The following is an 18,337-nucleotide window of genomic DNA, read 5'->3' as shown; positions in this document are numbered from 1 at the left end:
TCATTTACCTTGTTTTGCTACATGAAACTTTTGTCATATTATTGTAATGACAAGATCTACCAGTGTGTCTACATTTTACAAGAGGAATTTGATTCAGTTGATTTAAAACAGGGGAAAAGTGGATAAGCTATGCAGTTGATGTTTGTTGAGTTCATTTAGTAGTCTTCATTTTTTCTCAAATGTTTGCTTTGTCCCCTTTATCAAATTTTGATACATCCATATGCAATATATATATAATGCATAATAAGCACAAAATCTGTTTTAAATAAGTCACATTCCAACGTTTGTAAGGATGTTGCTCTGTCAAACCTGAACATTTGTATTTGTACTAGTGTGTGTTTGGCACTCAGTCTTGTGGGTTTCCTGTGGGGCTAACTGTGGAGGAAATTTTTGTGACATTCCCTGAGGGCAAAATCTGCCTCTGAGCCAGTCAAGGGAGTATCTGTAAGTAGACACTTCTGATTTGTAGAGAGTGTTTACACATGGGTTAATTTTAAACAGGATGTTGAAACGGGTATCATGTATAATATTTCGTGTTCTGCTATGTGTCTCACAGAAGCAACATTATTTTCAATATTAGAGCAGTACATGAGGCAACATAGAATGTATGCTTGAAATACTGCAGCAAATATTTTAATCCATAACATTTTAAAACATGAATACTTAATCTTTACTTATAAAGTTATATGATAGGTACATTTAAGGAATATCTAAGGATAGGACACCTGGACAAATGATTTTGTTTCTGTACTCACCAATGTTTATACAATGTCAATGGTTTAATTTAGCTTCTGGCAGACTGAAATTTAGCATTTTCCTAAACTGTCACACAAAACATCCATGATGAAATAATGATAATGCTGAACCAATGTGGTCTTCATTCTTAGTGTTTTAAGTGGAAATTTGGTCTCTCCATTTCTTTTGGTGTGTAGTGATAAATGTCACATGATCCCTTGAACTTAGAATTGGAGTTAAGATAACACTGCTGGAAGTTTGGAATTTAGCCTGATTGTCCAAGAGTTATATAAGTGCCCCGCACTTCAGGATCGCATAACAGTAACGCCCAGACCAGAGAAATATTCAGTAGGATCAGTAAGGAAAAAGAAGTGAGAGTGAGAAAGGACAAATAAATTGCAAGAAAACTGTGAAGAGTAATAAAAATCAAAGAGTGAGCAACAGAACAAAACCTTATGGAACATTTCTGAGATCAAATAAGTGAATGGGTTAAAGTGAACCTATAGAAGGCTACTAAGCTGAAGCTCAGTTGAGACAAAAATAGGTAGCGATTCAAAACAACAAAGCAGAGGCTTGGCAGAGAGGAATAAGAGAGGTACAAACACTCAATCTCCATCAAGGCAAAGAGAAAGATTGTGAGAACCTGGTAAAATAAGGTGCTTGTAGAACCAGCATTGGAGAACCGAAGCAGGAACCAGGACTCAGGACGGCAAAAGGATCAGAGGATTTTCCAAAGCACTTTTGTGTGGGGATGGAAGAGGTACCACTGAGCTATGAAGAAGCCATTAAGAGGGCAGGTGATGCGCTTCATCGTTTTCCTCTTGTAGATGTTGAGGGTGTGCCACTCATGAGCACCATTGCTGCCAACTGGAAATCAATTTCAGAATTTTGCCCCGACCCATCAGACCTGCTCATCGCTACCTACCCAAAAGCAGGTAAAAATAAAGATAAAAATAATAAATAATCATAAAGTGCTTTTGTCACGTTTTAGACAACCAGAGCTGTTGACATTTTTTCAACATTTCAACAGTAAGAGATCTTATGCAGGATGTCCAAACAATGAAAGCAAACTGTAACCAGTGGCTGCTAAACTTCAAAATAAACTCAAATGCATAGTCAAATCCAGCAATTTAACTTCGGCATGATATTACAAGTATTTTAGATCAACAGTATATGATAGCTTTGTGTGTCATTCTTTGTGTTTTGTTTTTTCTGGATTGAAAGCTGATATTTTTCTTGGAATCTGACATCCCAAGGGCGCCCCCCACCACCGGGACAACTTTCCACAACTTCTCTAGTTCCACTTACAGTACCTAGTGCTTTTCTATCTTATCATATTCCCTCTCATGGCTGGTTCTAAGGCCGTTTCTAAAAGTACAACTTCCTGTCTGAAATTTTCATTGGACAACGGATGCCTATGTCAGAGTGTGTAGCAGCAAAAGTTAAAATGTTCTCAACTTTTAAGTCACATAACCATGCGTGACTTTCACAAACACTTTTGTTACTTTTAAATGCCATTGCAATGCAACTTTCCCATTGAAATCAGTGGAATTGCAGCTTTATTGATTAAAGCAGAGCTTCTCAACCTTTTGGAACTAAAGCCCCCCAAGCCTCCCCTATCATGTCAGATGATGATTCTTGATATTTAAACCATATTTATGTATTCATTATTTCTAATGCTTGTTTCTGTGTTTAGGTACAACCTGGGCTCAGGAGATAGTGGATCTTCTGCTGCACAATGGAGATGCTGAAGTGTGCCAGAGAGCACCAACAGCTGTCCGTATTCCATTCCTGGAAATCTGCTCTCCTCCACCCATACCATCAGGTAGAGGGTTGGTGTACACAGGGTTGGGGAATAATGTAATAATAACAGCGTTATGTATTTCAAATACTAAATATTAGTAACTGTATTCTATTATAGTTACAATTTAAGTAGTTTTTAATCAGTATACAGTTGCATTCTAAAATAATATTGATTACTAAAGAGATTAAAGGGACATACCTTTTTTATATTTATAATGTTATTAGTTTCCCTGAGGTCCAGTTATTATGTTATTAAATACATTTTTTGGCACCAAAAGTGACACAATTTATTGATTTTTCATTTTCTACCCTGTCTCTGGCCCTTTGACTGAAACGCTCAGTTTTCGGCTCTGTTCTTATTTAAGAGTGCTTTCACACTAGCAGTTTTGGTGGGCACACAGGTTTGTTTGATGTCAAAGTTTACATTTACATTTACATTAATGCATTTGGCAGACGCTTTTATCCAAAGCGACTTACAGTGCACTTGTTACAGGGACAATCCCCCCAGATCAACCTGGAGTTAAGTGCCACACAGTGAATCTGATGTCTTCTCGAGATTTTACCTAGTTACAGAGATGAACAGCTGCCGCTTGTACTTGCATTGAGGATGCAATTGGACCATGGTTCGGACACAAATGACATGACATGAAAAGAGATCGGTGGGGGCAGTGGGAGGAGGAGGAAACAAACTTGGGTTTGGACCAAGCAATCAACCTAAAAGTGAAAACGACTTGAATTGCTATATAATTATTATAAACATAATATAACATGAGAAAATATTATGTACTGTAACAAGAACACGTATTTGTGAGAGTTCACGGAACAGGTGGTGTCAGAATAAACATTTTGGTAATGACATACTACGATACTACTCTTACTATTTCTGCCATAGATTGACATAGAAGAAGTAGTAAGAGCAGTATGTGTAGTATGCCATTGCAAACTCATCCCATGAAACACATGTCACAGTTGTCACGTTGTGAGTCTGGCCAATCACAAATAAGCTGTTTCATCTTTCAGAGCTTGTGCAGCCCTTCTAAAGCTGCTCACTAATCGCGCTAGCGGTAACTTGATGTCATGCGTCATGGTAACAAAAATAGTCCACGTCAGTACGGATAGATTTACCATGCAATCATGTTAAAACTACTTGAAATGTAACTCACCAGTATCATCAAACTGTTCAAAATGTAGAAGTTAAACTTCTAAAAAATGCAGCGCATATCACACGAAGCACATCTAAATGGTGAAAGATGCCCATCTAGTGCATGTTCACATAGACCAGCAATTACAAATAGCACAGATGGGAGCAGGAATGCATCCAAGACGTGTTTATACTCAAAACAGCAAGATGCATTGCAGCAGAATAAAACAGAATGGGATCTACTTTTAAGAGTTTTAACTTGACACAACATCTTTAAAAGCATCACGAGACCAGTGTTGGGTAAATGACTTAAAAATAGTAATCCACTTCAAATTACGAATAATTTCTCTAAAGATTTTAATCAGATTACTTTAATAATTACTTAATAGAAAAATAAATCACATTACTAATTACTTTACTTTTAAGTTATTTTCTAAAACACTTATCTGCAACAAATTCAAAATGATGTCTGTATTTCTTCCTTGTTCATTGTTACACACAAGTCAAACTCAGCACCTCACATTTTTCCTTCACAGTGACTCATTAAAGGGCCATAATAAATTTTTTCTACATAAATAATATTCTAGAAATAAGAATAACCTTATAATGTACTTAAATTAATTAATTGAAAGTCAATAACTGTAATCTAATTATAAGTATTTAAAATGTAATACATAACATTTTTTGGCTAACTACTTAGTAATTGGATTACAACCAACACTGTGCATAACAATGGATTCATGAAAATTTGTCCAGATGGGCACAAGAAGGTGTCCTGTGTAAATCCCCTTTGCTGTTCAGGAACAATAGTCCTATCTGTCCTGCTATCTCTGTAGCTTTTCTACTAAACATCAGTGGGCGGGCCAAGGGTGCGATGATGTAAAAGTAGGCTTTCATGTCTTTCTTTGGAGACAGTCATGCATTATAGAGCCCCTATGTGAAGTCACAATGTCGTGGAAGTAAAGAATGAGCTGTTTTTGCAGCTTTCCTTCAATAAATGCTTATTTCCCACTGGGAAGAAAGTTTTGAGTTCTGAAACTTACAATATGTGTTTATAATGTAATGAACTCTTATATGTCAAAAGATTATGGAAAAATTGATTCCTCATGTCATGACTGCTTTAATATTTGGTCTATTCAAGTGGCAAACATATATCCATATAAAGGGTGCGATCTAAGAAGCGTTTAAAAGGTGGTAAATCACTTTCTCTTATGATGTGTTACATTGATATGAGCAGACAGAGGTTGCTTTAGCACTGTTGAGTGAAAAGGTGGATATTACGTCATTGAGGAACTTGGGAGCTTAATAGAGGTGAAAACAGTTAGAAACGCTTTGAAAGATTAAACATAAATCCAAAAACTACATCATTGCAACAATATCTGGTATGTCAATGGTTGTTATTCAGTTTGGGTATTTTTACAAGAATAAAGGATGTTTAAATAAGGAATGCTAAACAATTTGAAAACTTCAAATATTATATTTTGTGCCACATTCAATGAACAGAACCAACCTACGATTAGAAAAAGATGTTGTTGTGTACAGGTTTGAATTAAGTTTGGAGCAGCAGATATAGTTAACCTTAGGTGCGTCCCAAACTGCACACTTCTGCACTATTCTACACCATTTTGTAGTGTAAGCAGTGCGAGTAGTATGTTTACACTGAAAATGCCGGCAAAAAAAAATTACTTTAAGTACCCAGATGATGCACTTCATCAACCGTCAAAACGCAGTGTGGGACGTTGGACACTTCATGCACTTGTTGTACGCGGAAGGGACGGAGTTTCCTGGCTGCGCTGCTGGTTTAACAAAACAGTCGTAAATAATGAAGAATGTAGCAGCTAGAGAAACTTCATTGGATACAGCACTTTACAAATGTGAGTTGAATGCTTTACCATCACCCCAAGCTGTGTGAATATGTACGTTGTTTCAACTAAGGTTTGTTAATGCGCTAAAGCTAGCTGTGACACATCACGTGAGCTTGAAATGTCACTTCCATCAGCTGTTAAATGGCGAATGCTTCCATGTATTAAAAATCAGTTAAGTGAACCATTTGAGACAATACTACACTTTGAAAATCCATACACTACATGGCAGAGTGCATAGTAAATGCAGTAAGTGCATAGTGTATAGTGTGTTGTTTGGGACACAGCTCTTGTGTAAATTGTCACGTGAACATTTAGATTTATGCTAAGCTGAAACATTATCTCTAGCCCTTACATGACTTGTAATCAGGCACAATTACATTTTACATTACATTACATTAAAATGAATTGTATCAAGAAAATCAATCCACTTCAGATCATTTTTGTCCTGTAAGATCTTTTATATTAAGGCAAAGATCTATCCAACTTCTATAGCCGCTTGCCCTACGTAGGGGTAGAGCTGGAGCCTATCCCAGCTGTCTCGGGCCGATGGCAGGAAAAGACCCTGGACATGCCATGATGTTCTGCAGAAATCCTACTCTTAAAGATAATTTTTTGTATTGTTTTCCAGTAAAATATCTAAAAATATGTTTTCTTGAGAATAAGATATTTAGGCTTTTTTGTGTATTTTGTCTTACTGTACTGGCAATATTTTTCACTTATATATTATAGTCAATAAATGATTGAACGTTCTGAAGAAATAATTCAAAATATTTAGATTATGTTAGAATAATCTAATGGAATATGTTACAATTTACATTTTACATCATGTCTTCTGTAATCTGTAGTGGAATACATTTTAAAAGTAACACTCCTAACTCTTTGTGTACAGATAATTCATGTCTTGTGTGTATTTACCACTATGCCGTGTTTAGGGCTTGACTTGCTTCAACAGATGAAACCACCAAGAGTCATTAAAACTCACCTGCCAATCCAACTAGTGCCTAAAGGATTCTGGGAAAATAAATGCAAGGTAAGAGGTCAATTAGAATTACCAGTTTTAATTTAGAGTCTTTTCACGAGTATGTCTCTATAGGGTATTGTTCATAAAAGCACAGATTGGCACTTGTCCAATCCATGTGCTGTTAAAACACCTTAAGCTGCCTTTGGAACCTCATATCATCTGTCTACTGTCATACTGTGGCATCCATGTTTGTCCAGGTCATCTATATGGCCCGAAACGCGAAGGATAACATTGTTAGCTACTTCCACTTTGATCGAATGAACTTCACCCAGCCAGAGCCTGGACCTTGGGATGGATACATTCACAAGTTCATGAAGGGACAATGTGAGATGAAAATACATATTTAGTCAACTTATTTGAATAAGCTTTTCAGATTTGACTAGTTTTAGTTCTATATTTACTACTTTTTCTTAACAAATGGAGTGAAGAGGTTTTTTTTGAATGGCATAGTCTTGAGTTACTTTGTCTCTGTCTTCTAATGTCTTCACAGTGGGCTGGGGATCTTGGTATGACCATGTCAAAGGTTACTGGAGGGAACGAAAGCAAAGGAATATCCTCTACATCCTCTATGAGGACATGAAAGAGGTAGTTTTAGTGCAACATATCTTTTCGTGTCATGCCATTGTCCAATAATATTAGTAAATTGCATTTCTCTTTCATTTGTTATCCTCTTTTAAATGGCGTTAAGGTGCTTAAAGCATTTATTCTTTTAAAAAGCATGTATAAAATGTCTCTACTACCTGACAGGTATCACTGAAAAAGGTTTGCTATGCATCTGAGGAGGAGACAGCGCCTTTTCTAGCCAATTAGAAACACTCTCTGGTTGTCAGTCATTTTGCACGTTTAGTTTTTTCTGACATCGGGTTTGTCTTACGGTACTGCAGTTTTGAAGAGTGATCATGTAGCTGAAGTTAGAAAAATTGTGGAGGTTAGCAAAACTCTTACAGCATCTTTAATTTCTCAGAAAATTTAATGTTTCTGTCGTTTTTTCCTTTCACTAAGGATCCTCGTTGGGAAATCGAGAGAATCATGCGTTATCTGGACCTGTCACTTCCTGATGAAGTCATAGATAGGATTGTGCAGCTGACATCCTTCAAAGTCATGAAGGACAATCCAATGGCCAACTACAGCTATATCCCAAAGCCTGTGTTCAATCAGTCCATTTCTGCCTTCATGAGAAAAGGTTCATATTTAGCTTTGTTATTCAAGTCCAATTTTAATGTTTAGTAACAAAAGGAACAGTCTTGAATATGCAGCCTGATCTCATGAAAACTATGCGACTGGCAAAATTGTAGCATTTTGACATTATGTGGTTCATTAAATGTTTTATGGCAACTCAGAGGTAAAATGTCCACTGTGTGGCACTACAAGCGAATTAAATGTTCCCCCAAACAGATGAGGTTTTTAAAGTTAATGCTCTATCGAGTTTTAAATCAACTAAACCGATCCCCCTACCATACCCAACCTTAATACTAAACCTAACGGATAGTGTCATTAAAGCAAATGTTAGATGAAAATTTTAATTGCTAAAGCTACCACGTCATTTTATTGTACTTCCATGACACTTTCGGTTCACATGTCAGATCGCTTAGTATACAGAACTCGTATCCCAGTCCACTGCATCACAATGCTCTATTGCTCTTAGTACAAAGGTCTATCAATTAAGCTACTGTGCCGTTTCATTGTATTTAAACAAGCTTGTAAACGTAGTTGGTTATGTAATGCAAATGTTAAAATCTATCATGTAAATGTGCTATAGTTAAAGTTTATAGATGTCATAAGATAGCATTGTGTGAGAAACAGGGCAAAAAGTATGTTTTTATGAACTGATAATGTGCAAGTGATTTATGTGAAAGTGAATAAAGGTCATTGTTGTAGTTCCTCTAGTGTTTTAGGAAACAGCCACAATGTGTACAACAAGCCATGTAAAAATTATTTTGCAACAACGTAGGTATAGTAACATGATTCTATGAGACCAAGTTGGCAATATCCCTGCTAAAAAAGATCAGCTTGAAAAGACTCTGAATGTCCATACTGGCCCAGCCTGGCTTTTGCTGGTTCTATGCGGTTCTAAGTGCTGGTCTAGGTGATGGACCAGATATATTTAACTGGTAAAGCTGGTCGACTAACATTATCTTTCTTGTGATGGTAGTTCGCCAAGGAGGTCTTTCTGGTTAACCTAGTTCACCCTTTCACATCTGTGTTTTTTTCTGTACTGTATAATCCCTCAACGCGAGTTCTTAAAAGGTTTAGTACACCAAAAAAATCTTTCTTTCTTAATCTGAACACATTTGAAGAAGCAGAGAAATATTTCTTAGCTCAGTAGGTCCTTAAAATGCAAGTGGATGGTGATCCAACATTTGAAGCTCCAAAAAGAACAGACAGTCAGCATGAACATCATCCATGTGACTCCACTGGTTAAATTAATGTCTTCTAAAGTGAAATGATTGCTTTTGTTGCGAAAAAGATACATATTTAAGTACTTTTTAACTCTAAATCATCGCTTCCGTTCAGCAGCAGTACACGCGGGTGATGTAATCGCATTTGCACTTTCACGCGAGAGCAGAGCACGTGCGACACACCATGAAGATCAGCGCTGTTTACAACTAAATAGGATTAACCCTGTACAAAAGCTTAGTTTTTTGGGGGTTTGTATCTGTATCTGTTTGCTTACTCACAGTGGGGTTTTTGTGTGCTCATTCTAGACGTCTCAACCGAGAGAAAAACATGAGATTGCATCCATAACATGCCAACGAACGAATTTGTCACGCGAAAGACCGCCAGGAAAACTTGAATGCACTGAATGCACACCGGAAGTGACGATTAATAGTTAAAAAGTATTGTTTCGCTAGAAAACATTTATTTAACCACTAGATTTAAGAAAGTGTATGCTTACTGTCTGTTTTGGAGCTTCAAAGGTCTGATCACATCCACCTGCATTTTAAGGACCTACTAAGCTGAGATATACTTCTATTTTTCTTCAAATGTATTCTGCTGAAGACAGGAAGTCATACACATATGGGATGCATGAGGGTGAGTAAATGATGAGAGAATAATTCATTTTTTGGTGCACTATCCCTTTAGTGAGCACTGTATTTAAAAAAAAAGTCACCTTACACTTCACAACAGATGCACTGGAGGACAGATTGTATGTCATAAAACGTAGAATGTGATTTTAATACTTTTAAAATGACTAAATATGATGATAAGATGTGATTGCGATTGCCTGTGTGTGTGCGCCGCCATGATATTTACATTGCAATGCAGCATGGGATTCTGAATGCATCAAACTTAGATGGTTCTAAACACCTAGCCCTTCCACTGTTTGTGCCGGAAGTGGTGAGAATTGATGGATGGAATGGGAGAAGGCTCAAGTGGACTAACTATATGTTCTTTGTTTGACATCAGAAAACATTGCTGCATCAAATTAGCCAGCTTGAATGGTAACTTTTCTTGTGATTTTTTTTATTTTGTGATTATTTTAATGTTTGTAACATAAAAAAATAAAGATACTGTGGAGAAGAAAAGACTATTCATGCAGCGGTTTCATTATGACAACCACTTCAGTCTCTCTCTGCTGGTGAACAGCAACACAAATGCAGACCACACTGGTTTGATCGTACACCTCTGAGCTCAGCCTAATGTAATCACACCAGTTTGATTTGCGAAAGGGTTAAAGGGTTAGTTCACCCAAAAATGAAAATCCTCTCATGATTTACATACCGTTAACCCATCCCAGATGTGTATGACTTTCCTTCTTCAGCAGAACCGAAGACAAGATTTTTATAAGCACATTTCAGCTCTTTTTGAACATATAATGCAAGTAAACATGTGCCATTAGACTGCTGGCTGTTTGACGGTCCAAAAGTCATATTTAGGCATCATAATTCATACGACCCCAGTCGATCAATTTATGTCTTCTGAAGCAAATCGTTTGTGTACAAAATAAATAGATTATTAAAACTTAAACTTAAAGAAATTGCTTCCTGCCAGCAGTCGACACATCAGTGACGTAAGTGCAATGGCAAAGTCGGAAGCATGCGCTTTGCATACAACAGAGGAACAAACGTCATGCAAGAGTTAGGTCAAGCACTGTGCTGGCTGGAAGCAACGCTTTCAATAAAACATTTAATTTTTTTTTCTTACACCAACATATTGGTTTGCTTCAGAAAACATTAATTGATTGACTAGAGTCTTGTGGATTACTTTCATTCTGTCTAAATATGTCTTTTGGACCATGAAACAGCCAGCAGTCTAATGGCACCTGTTTACTTTCATAGTGTGACCAAAAAGACCTGAAATGTGATGATAAAATCTTCACTTCGGTTCTGCTGAAGAAGGAAAGTCATGCAAATCTGGGGATAAAGTTAAGTAAAACATTATAGGATTTTCATTTTTGGGTGAATTAACCCTTTAAGAAAACTGCTGTGGACACCAGCATGGACCAGCAATGCTGGTCGTTTCAACGGTGATGACAAATATATTACTCTGACCTTATGCTTCATACAAAGTGATGTGCCCATAAAAAACTAAAAATGTCTGTTTATGGAAATAAAATTATGCAGATCATATTGTATGATCAGAATGAATGACTAAGTGTTTTTGTTTACACAGGAGAGGTTGGTGATTGGGTCAATCATTTCACTCCAGCTCAGTCCCAGATGTTTGATGAAGACTTTACTAAGCAAATGAAAGATGTGGATATTCCTTTCCGCTTTACCATTTGAGACCTTTCATCAATCCTTTTATTCTTATGAAACCTTTCATGTTAATGAAAAACAAATGACATTAATGTTTAGCTATTCAGATGTCAATAAGTGTGATCATATGTTATTGACCTGATATCATTGATGTGTATGGCGTGCAGAATTTACTGAAGTATGTGTGGTATACTTTTTTAAATGAACTTTCTGAACAAATTCAGATTTCCCTTTCTACACAAACCAAAACAGCAAAGATGCCAAATCACTGAGGCTAACATTGCACAGTCCCCTAAAAATTGTATTCTATACCAAATTTTGATCAATTGATATATTTTTAGGATAATTAATTAATTGTGTTCAGTAAATTAAAAAATAACCCAAAATTTCTGATTAAAGGTAAAAAATATATATATTTTACTTGCCTAGTTGGATTGTTGGCTATTTGAAGTTAAAGTTGGCCATTTTTACTTTTGCATTAAATTGAAAAATAAAAGTTTTAATAATGAAGATTGGGAGTAAGAGAGTTATGCGAAGATGTAATGACGAAACTTGATCTATGACAAAATGTTCAGGGGTGTCCAAACTACGGGCAGTGGGCCATTGGCAGTCTGCTGCCTGCTCTAATGTCGTCCCCAAAATATTTTACTAATAGAACAGAACTTGTTCTGCTATTAAAATGTTTTATGAAATTCACACTCTAAACACTGTGTGTTGCTGTCATGTACAACCAAATCTCTTCGCATTCACCAAAGCTTCATCTGCTACTGCTCAAGCTCAAAAAAAGTATGGAAAACATCTTGGTTATGATTGTAACCTTGGTTCCCTGAAAGGAGGGAACAAGATGTTGCATCAGTAGCTGACACTATGGGAGCTTCAAAGGTGGCGTTTCGAGCTGCACTCCTACATGTGAATTATTGTGGGCATATAAACAAGTACAATGCCACATCGCCAGAATTTTTTGACTGACGTGAGGAGAGTGCAACTCTCAGTCCCTTAACAGCGAGAAATCAGTAGTGCGGCAATGCTTGTTTGCTCCTTTCATGGAACCAATGTTACAGTCATAACCGAGATGATGTTCCCTTCAAAGTTGTGGCTGTATCTGTTGCTATAGGAGCAGTATACCATAATGCCATGCTACTGATTTTAAATGCACATGACAATGCCTACTAGCCAAAAGGGTAGTGGAATGACCTCCCTTTCATATTGAAAAATAGGACAAATATATTGAAACATATAGTCATAGACTTTTTTTTGTGAAACAATAAAATTATTGTGTTGTTGCACTATTCGACAGGATAGTAGACCAATGAAATAATACTTTGCAAAATAGGGCTGCAGAGAGTGGACAACATGGTCAAAAACAGTTTGTCCAGGCAATTACACTAGCAATCCTGGGTAATGAAACCCTACTTCACCCACAGTTCCCCTTCTGTCGCTCTCTCCATGTTGTGTCAGAGAAGCGACACTAGGGGTCTCTCTTGAGCGCCGATATTCACCTCTATACTATGAAAAAAGGCCAATGAGAGTTGGCAACCAGTATTTGCATGTCCCGCCCCCGGACATACGGGTATTTAAGCGGCGCAAATACGGGAGTTCATTCAGAAAATTTCTTCGGAGCCGATGGTCGTGTTTGCAGACAGCTGCGTTTTACACACCGAGTTCCTGCTATCCTCTGCTGCATGCTGTTGGATTCTACGGTGCACAACAGCAGCTTTCTCCTGTTTGCACGGCTGTGCACTTCCTGCCCCTGAGCGCATCGACAGTTGCAGATAAGAAAGATCTCTCACGAGTTCTTTCATTCATAAAAGAGTGATTTTATTTAAAAGAGTAATTTCCTCTAAAAGAGCAAAAACACAGCGGCGTTGAACGTCCTTTTAAGGACGCGTCTTTTTAAAGATGCCTTTCCGCCCCTGTGTTGTTCCTGGATGCGGTAGAGTACTCTCCGCTTCCGACGGCCACAGGCGTTGTCTCATGTGTCTGGGCAGCGATCACACTGAGGCTGCGTTTGTGGATGGTTCATGTTCTCATTGCGAGAACATGACCATGACAACGTTGCGGTCGCGGCTTGCTTACAACCGTAAGCAAGCCACTCCAGCCGCCCCCCGCGTCGCTCCTTCTTCCCACGGGATTGAGGACGATGCGGCTGGCGATGGAGGCGATTCGGGGATGGCAGCGGGTGCAGCTCTGCCGGGTACGCCCCCTCGGACCACCTGCGCCCTGGCACACTCGTTGACTCCCGTCCCCGCTCGAGGTGGCGGCGACTTGCCTCACAGCCAGTCTGCCTACCCTCTTGCGATGGAAGCAGATGAGTTCGCCGCGACATCGGAGGGCGTGGGCTCTGATGCTGAGGGCTCCTCTCGGCTGCCGCCTTCGGGCTTGCACGCCTAGGAGGAGGCCGATGCGCAGATGTCCGATATGCTTTCCCGGGCAGCCAACAGCGTGGGCTTGGATTGGAACCCTCCATCCTCCCCACAGCCATCACAGCTGGACGATTGGTTCTTGGGCGTGGGGCGCCGCTCACAGCCTCACCCCCCCCGGTTCCTTTCTTCCCGGAGGTGCATGATGAGCTGACGTCTTCGTGGAGAGCACCCCTCTCCACTCGTCGCACCGCGACCTGCTCATCCGCCCTCGCCACACTCGACGGCAGAGCGCGCCACGGGTACACGGAGATCCCCCAGGTGGATAGAGCTGTTGCGCTCCACTTATGTCCCGGAAGCACTACCACCTGGCGGGGCCGCCCTGTACTCCCTTCCCGGTCCTGTAGAGCAACATCCTCGCTCACCGCGAAGGCCTACAGCGCTACCGGACGCGCCGCTTCTGCCCTGCATGCCATGGCTCTCCTGCAGGTCCAGCAAGCCAAGGCACTTCGCAACATGCACGGGGGTGGCCCTGATCCCGACACACTGCAGGAACTGCGCTCAGCGACCGACCTTTCCCTGAGAGCGACGAAGGTCACAGCGCAGGCACTCGGGCAGGCGATGGCCACTCTGGTGGTCCAGGAACGTCAGCAATGGCTGGACTTGGTTGAGATGCGTGAAGCTGACAAGACTCGCTTCCTCAACGCCCATCTCCCAGTTCGGCCTCTTCGGCGACACCGTTGAGGACTTTGCCCAGCAGTTCTCCCTGGTGAAGAAGCAGACGGAGGCCATTTCACACATCATGCCGCGCCGCAAGCTTGCCGCCATGGCCCAGGCCCCACCTGCTCGCCGAGGGCGTCCTCCCGCGGCCAGAAGACCTTCTGCTCCGCCCCAACCTGGGCCCAGCTCTCAGCCCCGGCGTCGAGCAAACCGCAGGAGGCGTACGCCCCCTGCCTCACGGACCCCTTCGAGGACCCGGAAGGCTCCCAAGCGTCCCTGAGACAGCGGACCCAGAGGACGAGTAGTTAGCTCCGGAGGTGGTAAGACTGCTCCGTCCCCCGGTGGAGGGCCGGGAGGAGAATCTTTTGTTTTTAATAAAAGAGCTATTTCCTTTACCTCTGGGTCACATGGCCCGCAAATGCCGTTCTCACGGCACCTTGCTTTCAGGCCTCAACAGTCTCGGCGCCCAGGATGTGGTGCTTCCGCCCTCAGCCCCACGACTGTTCCCCGGCTGGCCGGTTCAGACGAGTCCAGAGGACGCCAGCATCAGACCTCCTCCTCAGTCACGAACCCGCCCCCTGCCGGGTGAGCGGAACAAGGTCGTCCCCTTGGTGCCCCTAGCACGGAGCTTAGAGGCATGGCTTTCACTGCCCAGCTCGTCACGGTGGCTGCACCGGACCATCCGACTCGGTTATGCAATTCAGTTTGCCAGGTCTCCGCCCCCCTTCGTGGGCATTCATTCCTCCGCAGTGCACAGCGAACATGCCCACTCCCTGCGCGAGGAAATCGCCTCCCTTCTAATCAAGGACGCGATAGAGCCTGTCCCTCCGACCAAAACGAAGAAGGGTTTCTACAGCCCTTACTTCGTTGTACCCAAGAAAGGCGGCGGCATACGACCGATCTTGGACCTGCGAGTTTTCAATCGGACCTTGTCCAAACTCCCGTTCAAAATGCTTACCCAGAAACTAATTCTATCTGGCGTCCGGCATCTTGATTGGTTCGCAGCGGTAGACCTGAAGGACGCGTACTCCCACGTCTCAATTCGCCCTCGACATCGACCCTTTCTACGGTTCGCGTTCGACGGCCAGGCGTATCAGTACAAGGTCCTCCCCTTCGGCCTGTCTCTGTCCCCTCGCGTCTTCACGAAGGTCGCAGAGGTGGCTCTTGCCCCGCTATGAGGAGCGGGCATATGCATACTCAATTACCTCGACGATTGGCTCATTTTGGCCTCCTCGCAGGAATTACTATGCGCACACAGAGACCAGGTGCTCGAGCACCTCGGCCGTTTAGGGTTTCAGGTCAACTGGGAAAAGAGCAAGCTCACCCCGGTCCAGAGCATCTCTTTTCTCGGTTTGGAGTTAGACTCAGTCTCAATGACAGCACGTCTCTCCAACGAGCGTGCTCAGTCAGTGCTGGAATGCCTCGCTTCTTTCTAACCAGGCACCGTGGTCCCTTTGAAACATTTCCAACGGCTCCTGGGGCATATGGCCAGCCGCGCCGCTGGGGTTGATGCATATGAGACCACTTCAGCATTGGCTCCAGACTCGAGTCCCGAGACGAGCATGGCGCCACGGCACGCACGGCGTGGATGTTACCCCCGCCTGCCGCCAAACCTTCAAACCCTGGACAGACCTCTGCTTTCTACAGGCAGGAGTACCCTTGCAGCAGGTGTCCCATCGCGTTCTGGTTACAACCGACGCCTCCAACTTGGGTTGGGGTGCCGTGTGCAACGGGCGCGCAGCCGCAGGCCGGTGGAACCGAGGCCCGCTGCGCTGGCACATCAACTGCCTAGAGCTGCTGGCCGTTTTTCTTGCCCTGAAGAAATTTCTTCCGTTGATTCGTGGCAAGCATGTCCTAGTCAGGACAGACAGCACCACGGTGGTGGCCTACATAAACCGCCAAGACATAGTACGCTCCCTCCACATGTCACAGCTCGCCTGTCGTCTCCTCCTTTGGAGTCAGCAGCGACTGGAGTCACTGCGCGCCACTCACATCCCCGGCAACCTCAATGTGATAGCGGACGCACTGTCAAGGCAAAACTTGCCCGGCGGAGAGTGGAGGCTCCACCCCCAATCGGTCCAGCTGATTTAGGACAGGTTCGGCAAGGCCCAGGTAGACCGGTTTTCCTCCCAGGAAACCTCCCACTGTCCGCTCTGGTATGCCCTCACAGAGGCTCCCCTTGGGACAGATGCTCTGGCGCATAGCTGGCCCGCAGGGCTGCGCAAGTACGCTTTTCCTCCAGTGAGCCTTCTTGCACAGGTGCTATGCAAGGTCAGGGAGGACAAGGAGCAAGTCACTCTGGTGGCCCCCTACTGGCCCAACCAGACGTGGTTTTCGGATCCCACGCTCCTCATGACAGCCCCTACCTGGCGAATTCCCCTGAGGAAGGACCTTCTTTCTCAGGGACGGGGCACGCTCTGGCATCCGCACCCAGACCTCTGGAATCTCCACGTCTGGTCCCTGGACGGGACGTGGAGGATCTAGCCGGCCTACCTTCGGCCGTCATAGACACTATTAACCAAGCCAGAGCCCCTTCGACCAGGCATCTTTACGCCCTGAAGTGGCGTCTGTTCGCGGACTGGTGTTCTTCCCGAGCCGAAGACCCGCAGAAGTGCACAGTTAGGTCAGTGCTTGTGTTTCTTCAGGAGAGGCTGGAGAGGAGGCTGTCCCCCTCCACCCTCAAGGTGTATGTTGCCGCTATCACGGCCCACCACGACACGGTAGACGGCAAGTCTCTTGGTAAGCACGACTTAATCGTCAGGTTCCTAAAAGGTGCCCGGAGGATGACTCCCTCCCGGCCTAACCTATTTCCCTCCTGGGATCTCTCGGTCGTCCTTATGGGACTCCGGAGACCCCCCTTCGAGCCGCTTGACTAGTTGGACTCAGGGCCCTCTCTCTCAAGACCGCCCTGCTGATCGCGCTCGCCTCCATCAAGAGGGTCGGGACCTGCATGCGTTCTCTGTTAGCAACGCCTGCCTGGAGTTCGGTCCGGCGGACACTTTCGTGATCCTAAGACCGCGACTGGGCTACGTGCCCAAGGTTCCTACCACACCCTTCAGGGATCAGGTGGTGAACCTGCAAGCGCTGCCCCGGGAGGAGGCAGACCCAGCCCTTTCACTGCTGTGTCCAGTACGTGCCCTACGTATTTACCTGGACCGCACACAGAGCACCAGACGCTCTGAGCAGCTCTTCGTCTGCTTTGGGGGACAGCAGAAAGGGAATGCTGTCTCCAAGCAGAGACTCGCCCACTGGGTTGTCGACGCCATTTCCCTGGCTTATCACACCCAGGCCGTGCCCCCCTTTGCGGGTCCGAGCCCACTCCACCAGGAGTGTTAGCGTCCTCGTGGGCACTGGCTAGGGGCACTGCCCTAGCAGACATTTGTAGAGCAGCGGGCTGGGCAACACCTAACACTTTTGCGAGATTCTACAATCTCCGAGTTGAGTCAGTATCGTCCCGTGTTCTCTCAGGTACCGAGCCCGTAGAACTCGGTGGCACGTCCACGATCTGACCGGGTGAATCGCTTGCACCCAGCGCCCTTCCCCCTAACCAGGGGAAACAGTGTGCCTTCTTTCCCAGGAGATCCCAGGTTTGGGACACTGGTTGACTCCTCCCTAGCCCTCGTGGGTCGCAGTCCTGCGGAGGAACTCGCCGACCCAAACCACTGCATGTACCACTAGCTACCCTGTACTGGTATAGGTGCCTCACAGGTAAGGCCTCCTGTTCGGACTCCCCCTGTGTGTAAAACCACGGTTCTGTCCCCTCACGAGAGTTGACTCCGTGTTTCCCTTAGGCAGTTACAGCTGCCTCGGGTGCTGTGCTGTATGCTTCCCCCCTCTGCGAGGCTGGATCTACCACCGCACTACTGTTCCGCATAAGACCTAAGTATAGGCCATGCGATGTATTTGCCACTCAAAATTTGCCTCCCCTCCCGGGTAGGTGTGGCCTCCGCAGGGTCTTCTCCACCCTAATAAAGGCTAAGACCCCCTTCCCT

General features: G+C 43.6%; 1 protein-coding gene across 1 annotated transcript; it reads left to right on the top strand.

The window, feature by feature from the left end:
* Window positions 1–1,067: 1,067 nt before the first annotated feature.
* Window positions 1,068–12,791, top strand: sult1st6 (sulfotransferase family 1, cytosolic sulfotransferase 6). The gene is made up of 7 exons (XM_052102792.1): window positions 1,068–1,670; window positions 2,432–2,560; window positions 6,477–6,574; window positions 6,763–6,889; window positions 7,056–7,150; window positions 7,568–7,748; window positions 11,180–12,791. The coding sequence occupies exons 1-7, from the start codon at window positions 1,487–1,489 to the stop codon at window positions 11,290–11,292; spliced, it is 927 nt and encodes a 308-aa protein (XP_051958752.1). The 5' UTR covers window positions 1,068–1,486; the 3' UTR covers window positions 11,293–12,791.
* The last annotated feature ends 5,546 nt before the right edge of the window (window positions 12,792–18,337 follow it).

This window comes from Xyrauchen texanus, chromosome 33, assembly GCF_025860055.1.
Source record: "Xyrauchen texanus isolate HMW12.3.18 chromosome 33, RBS_HiC_50CHRs, whole genome shotgun sequence".
Classification (NCBI taxonomy): Eukaryota; Metazoa; Chordata; class Actinopteri; order Cypriniformes; family Catostomidae; genus Xyrauchen; species Xyrauchen texanus.
This window is presented reverse-complemented; position numbering and strand designations above follow the sequence as displayed.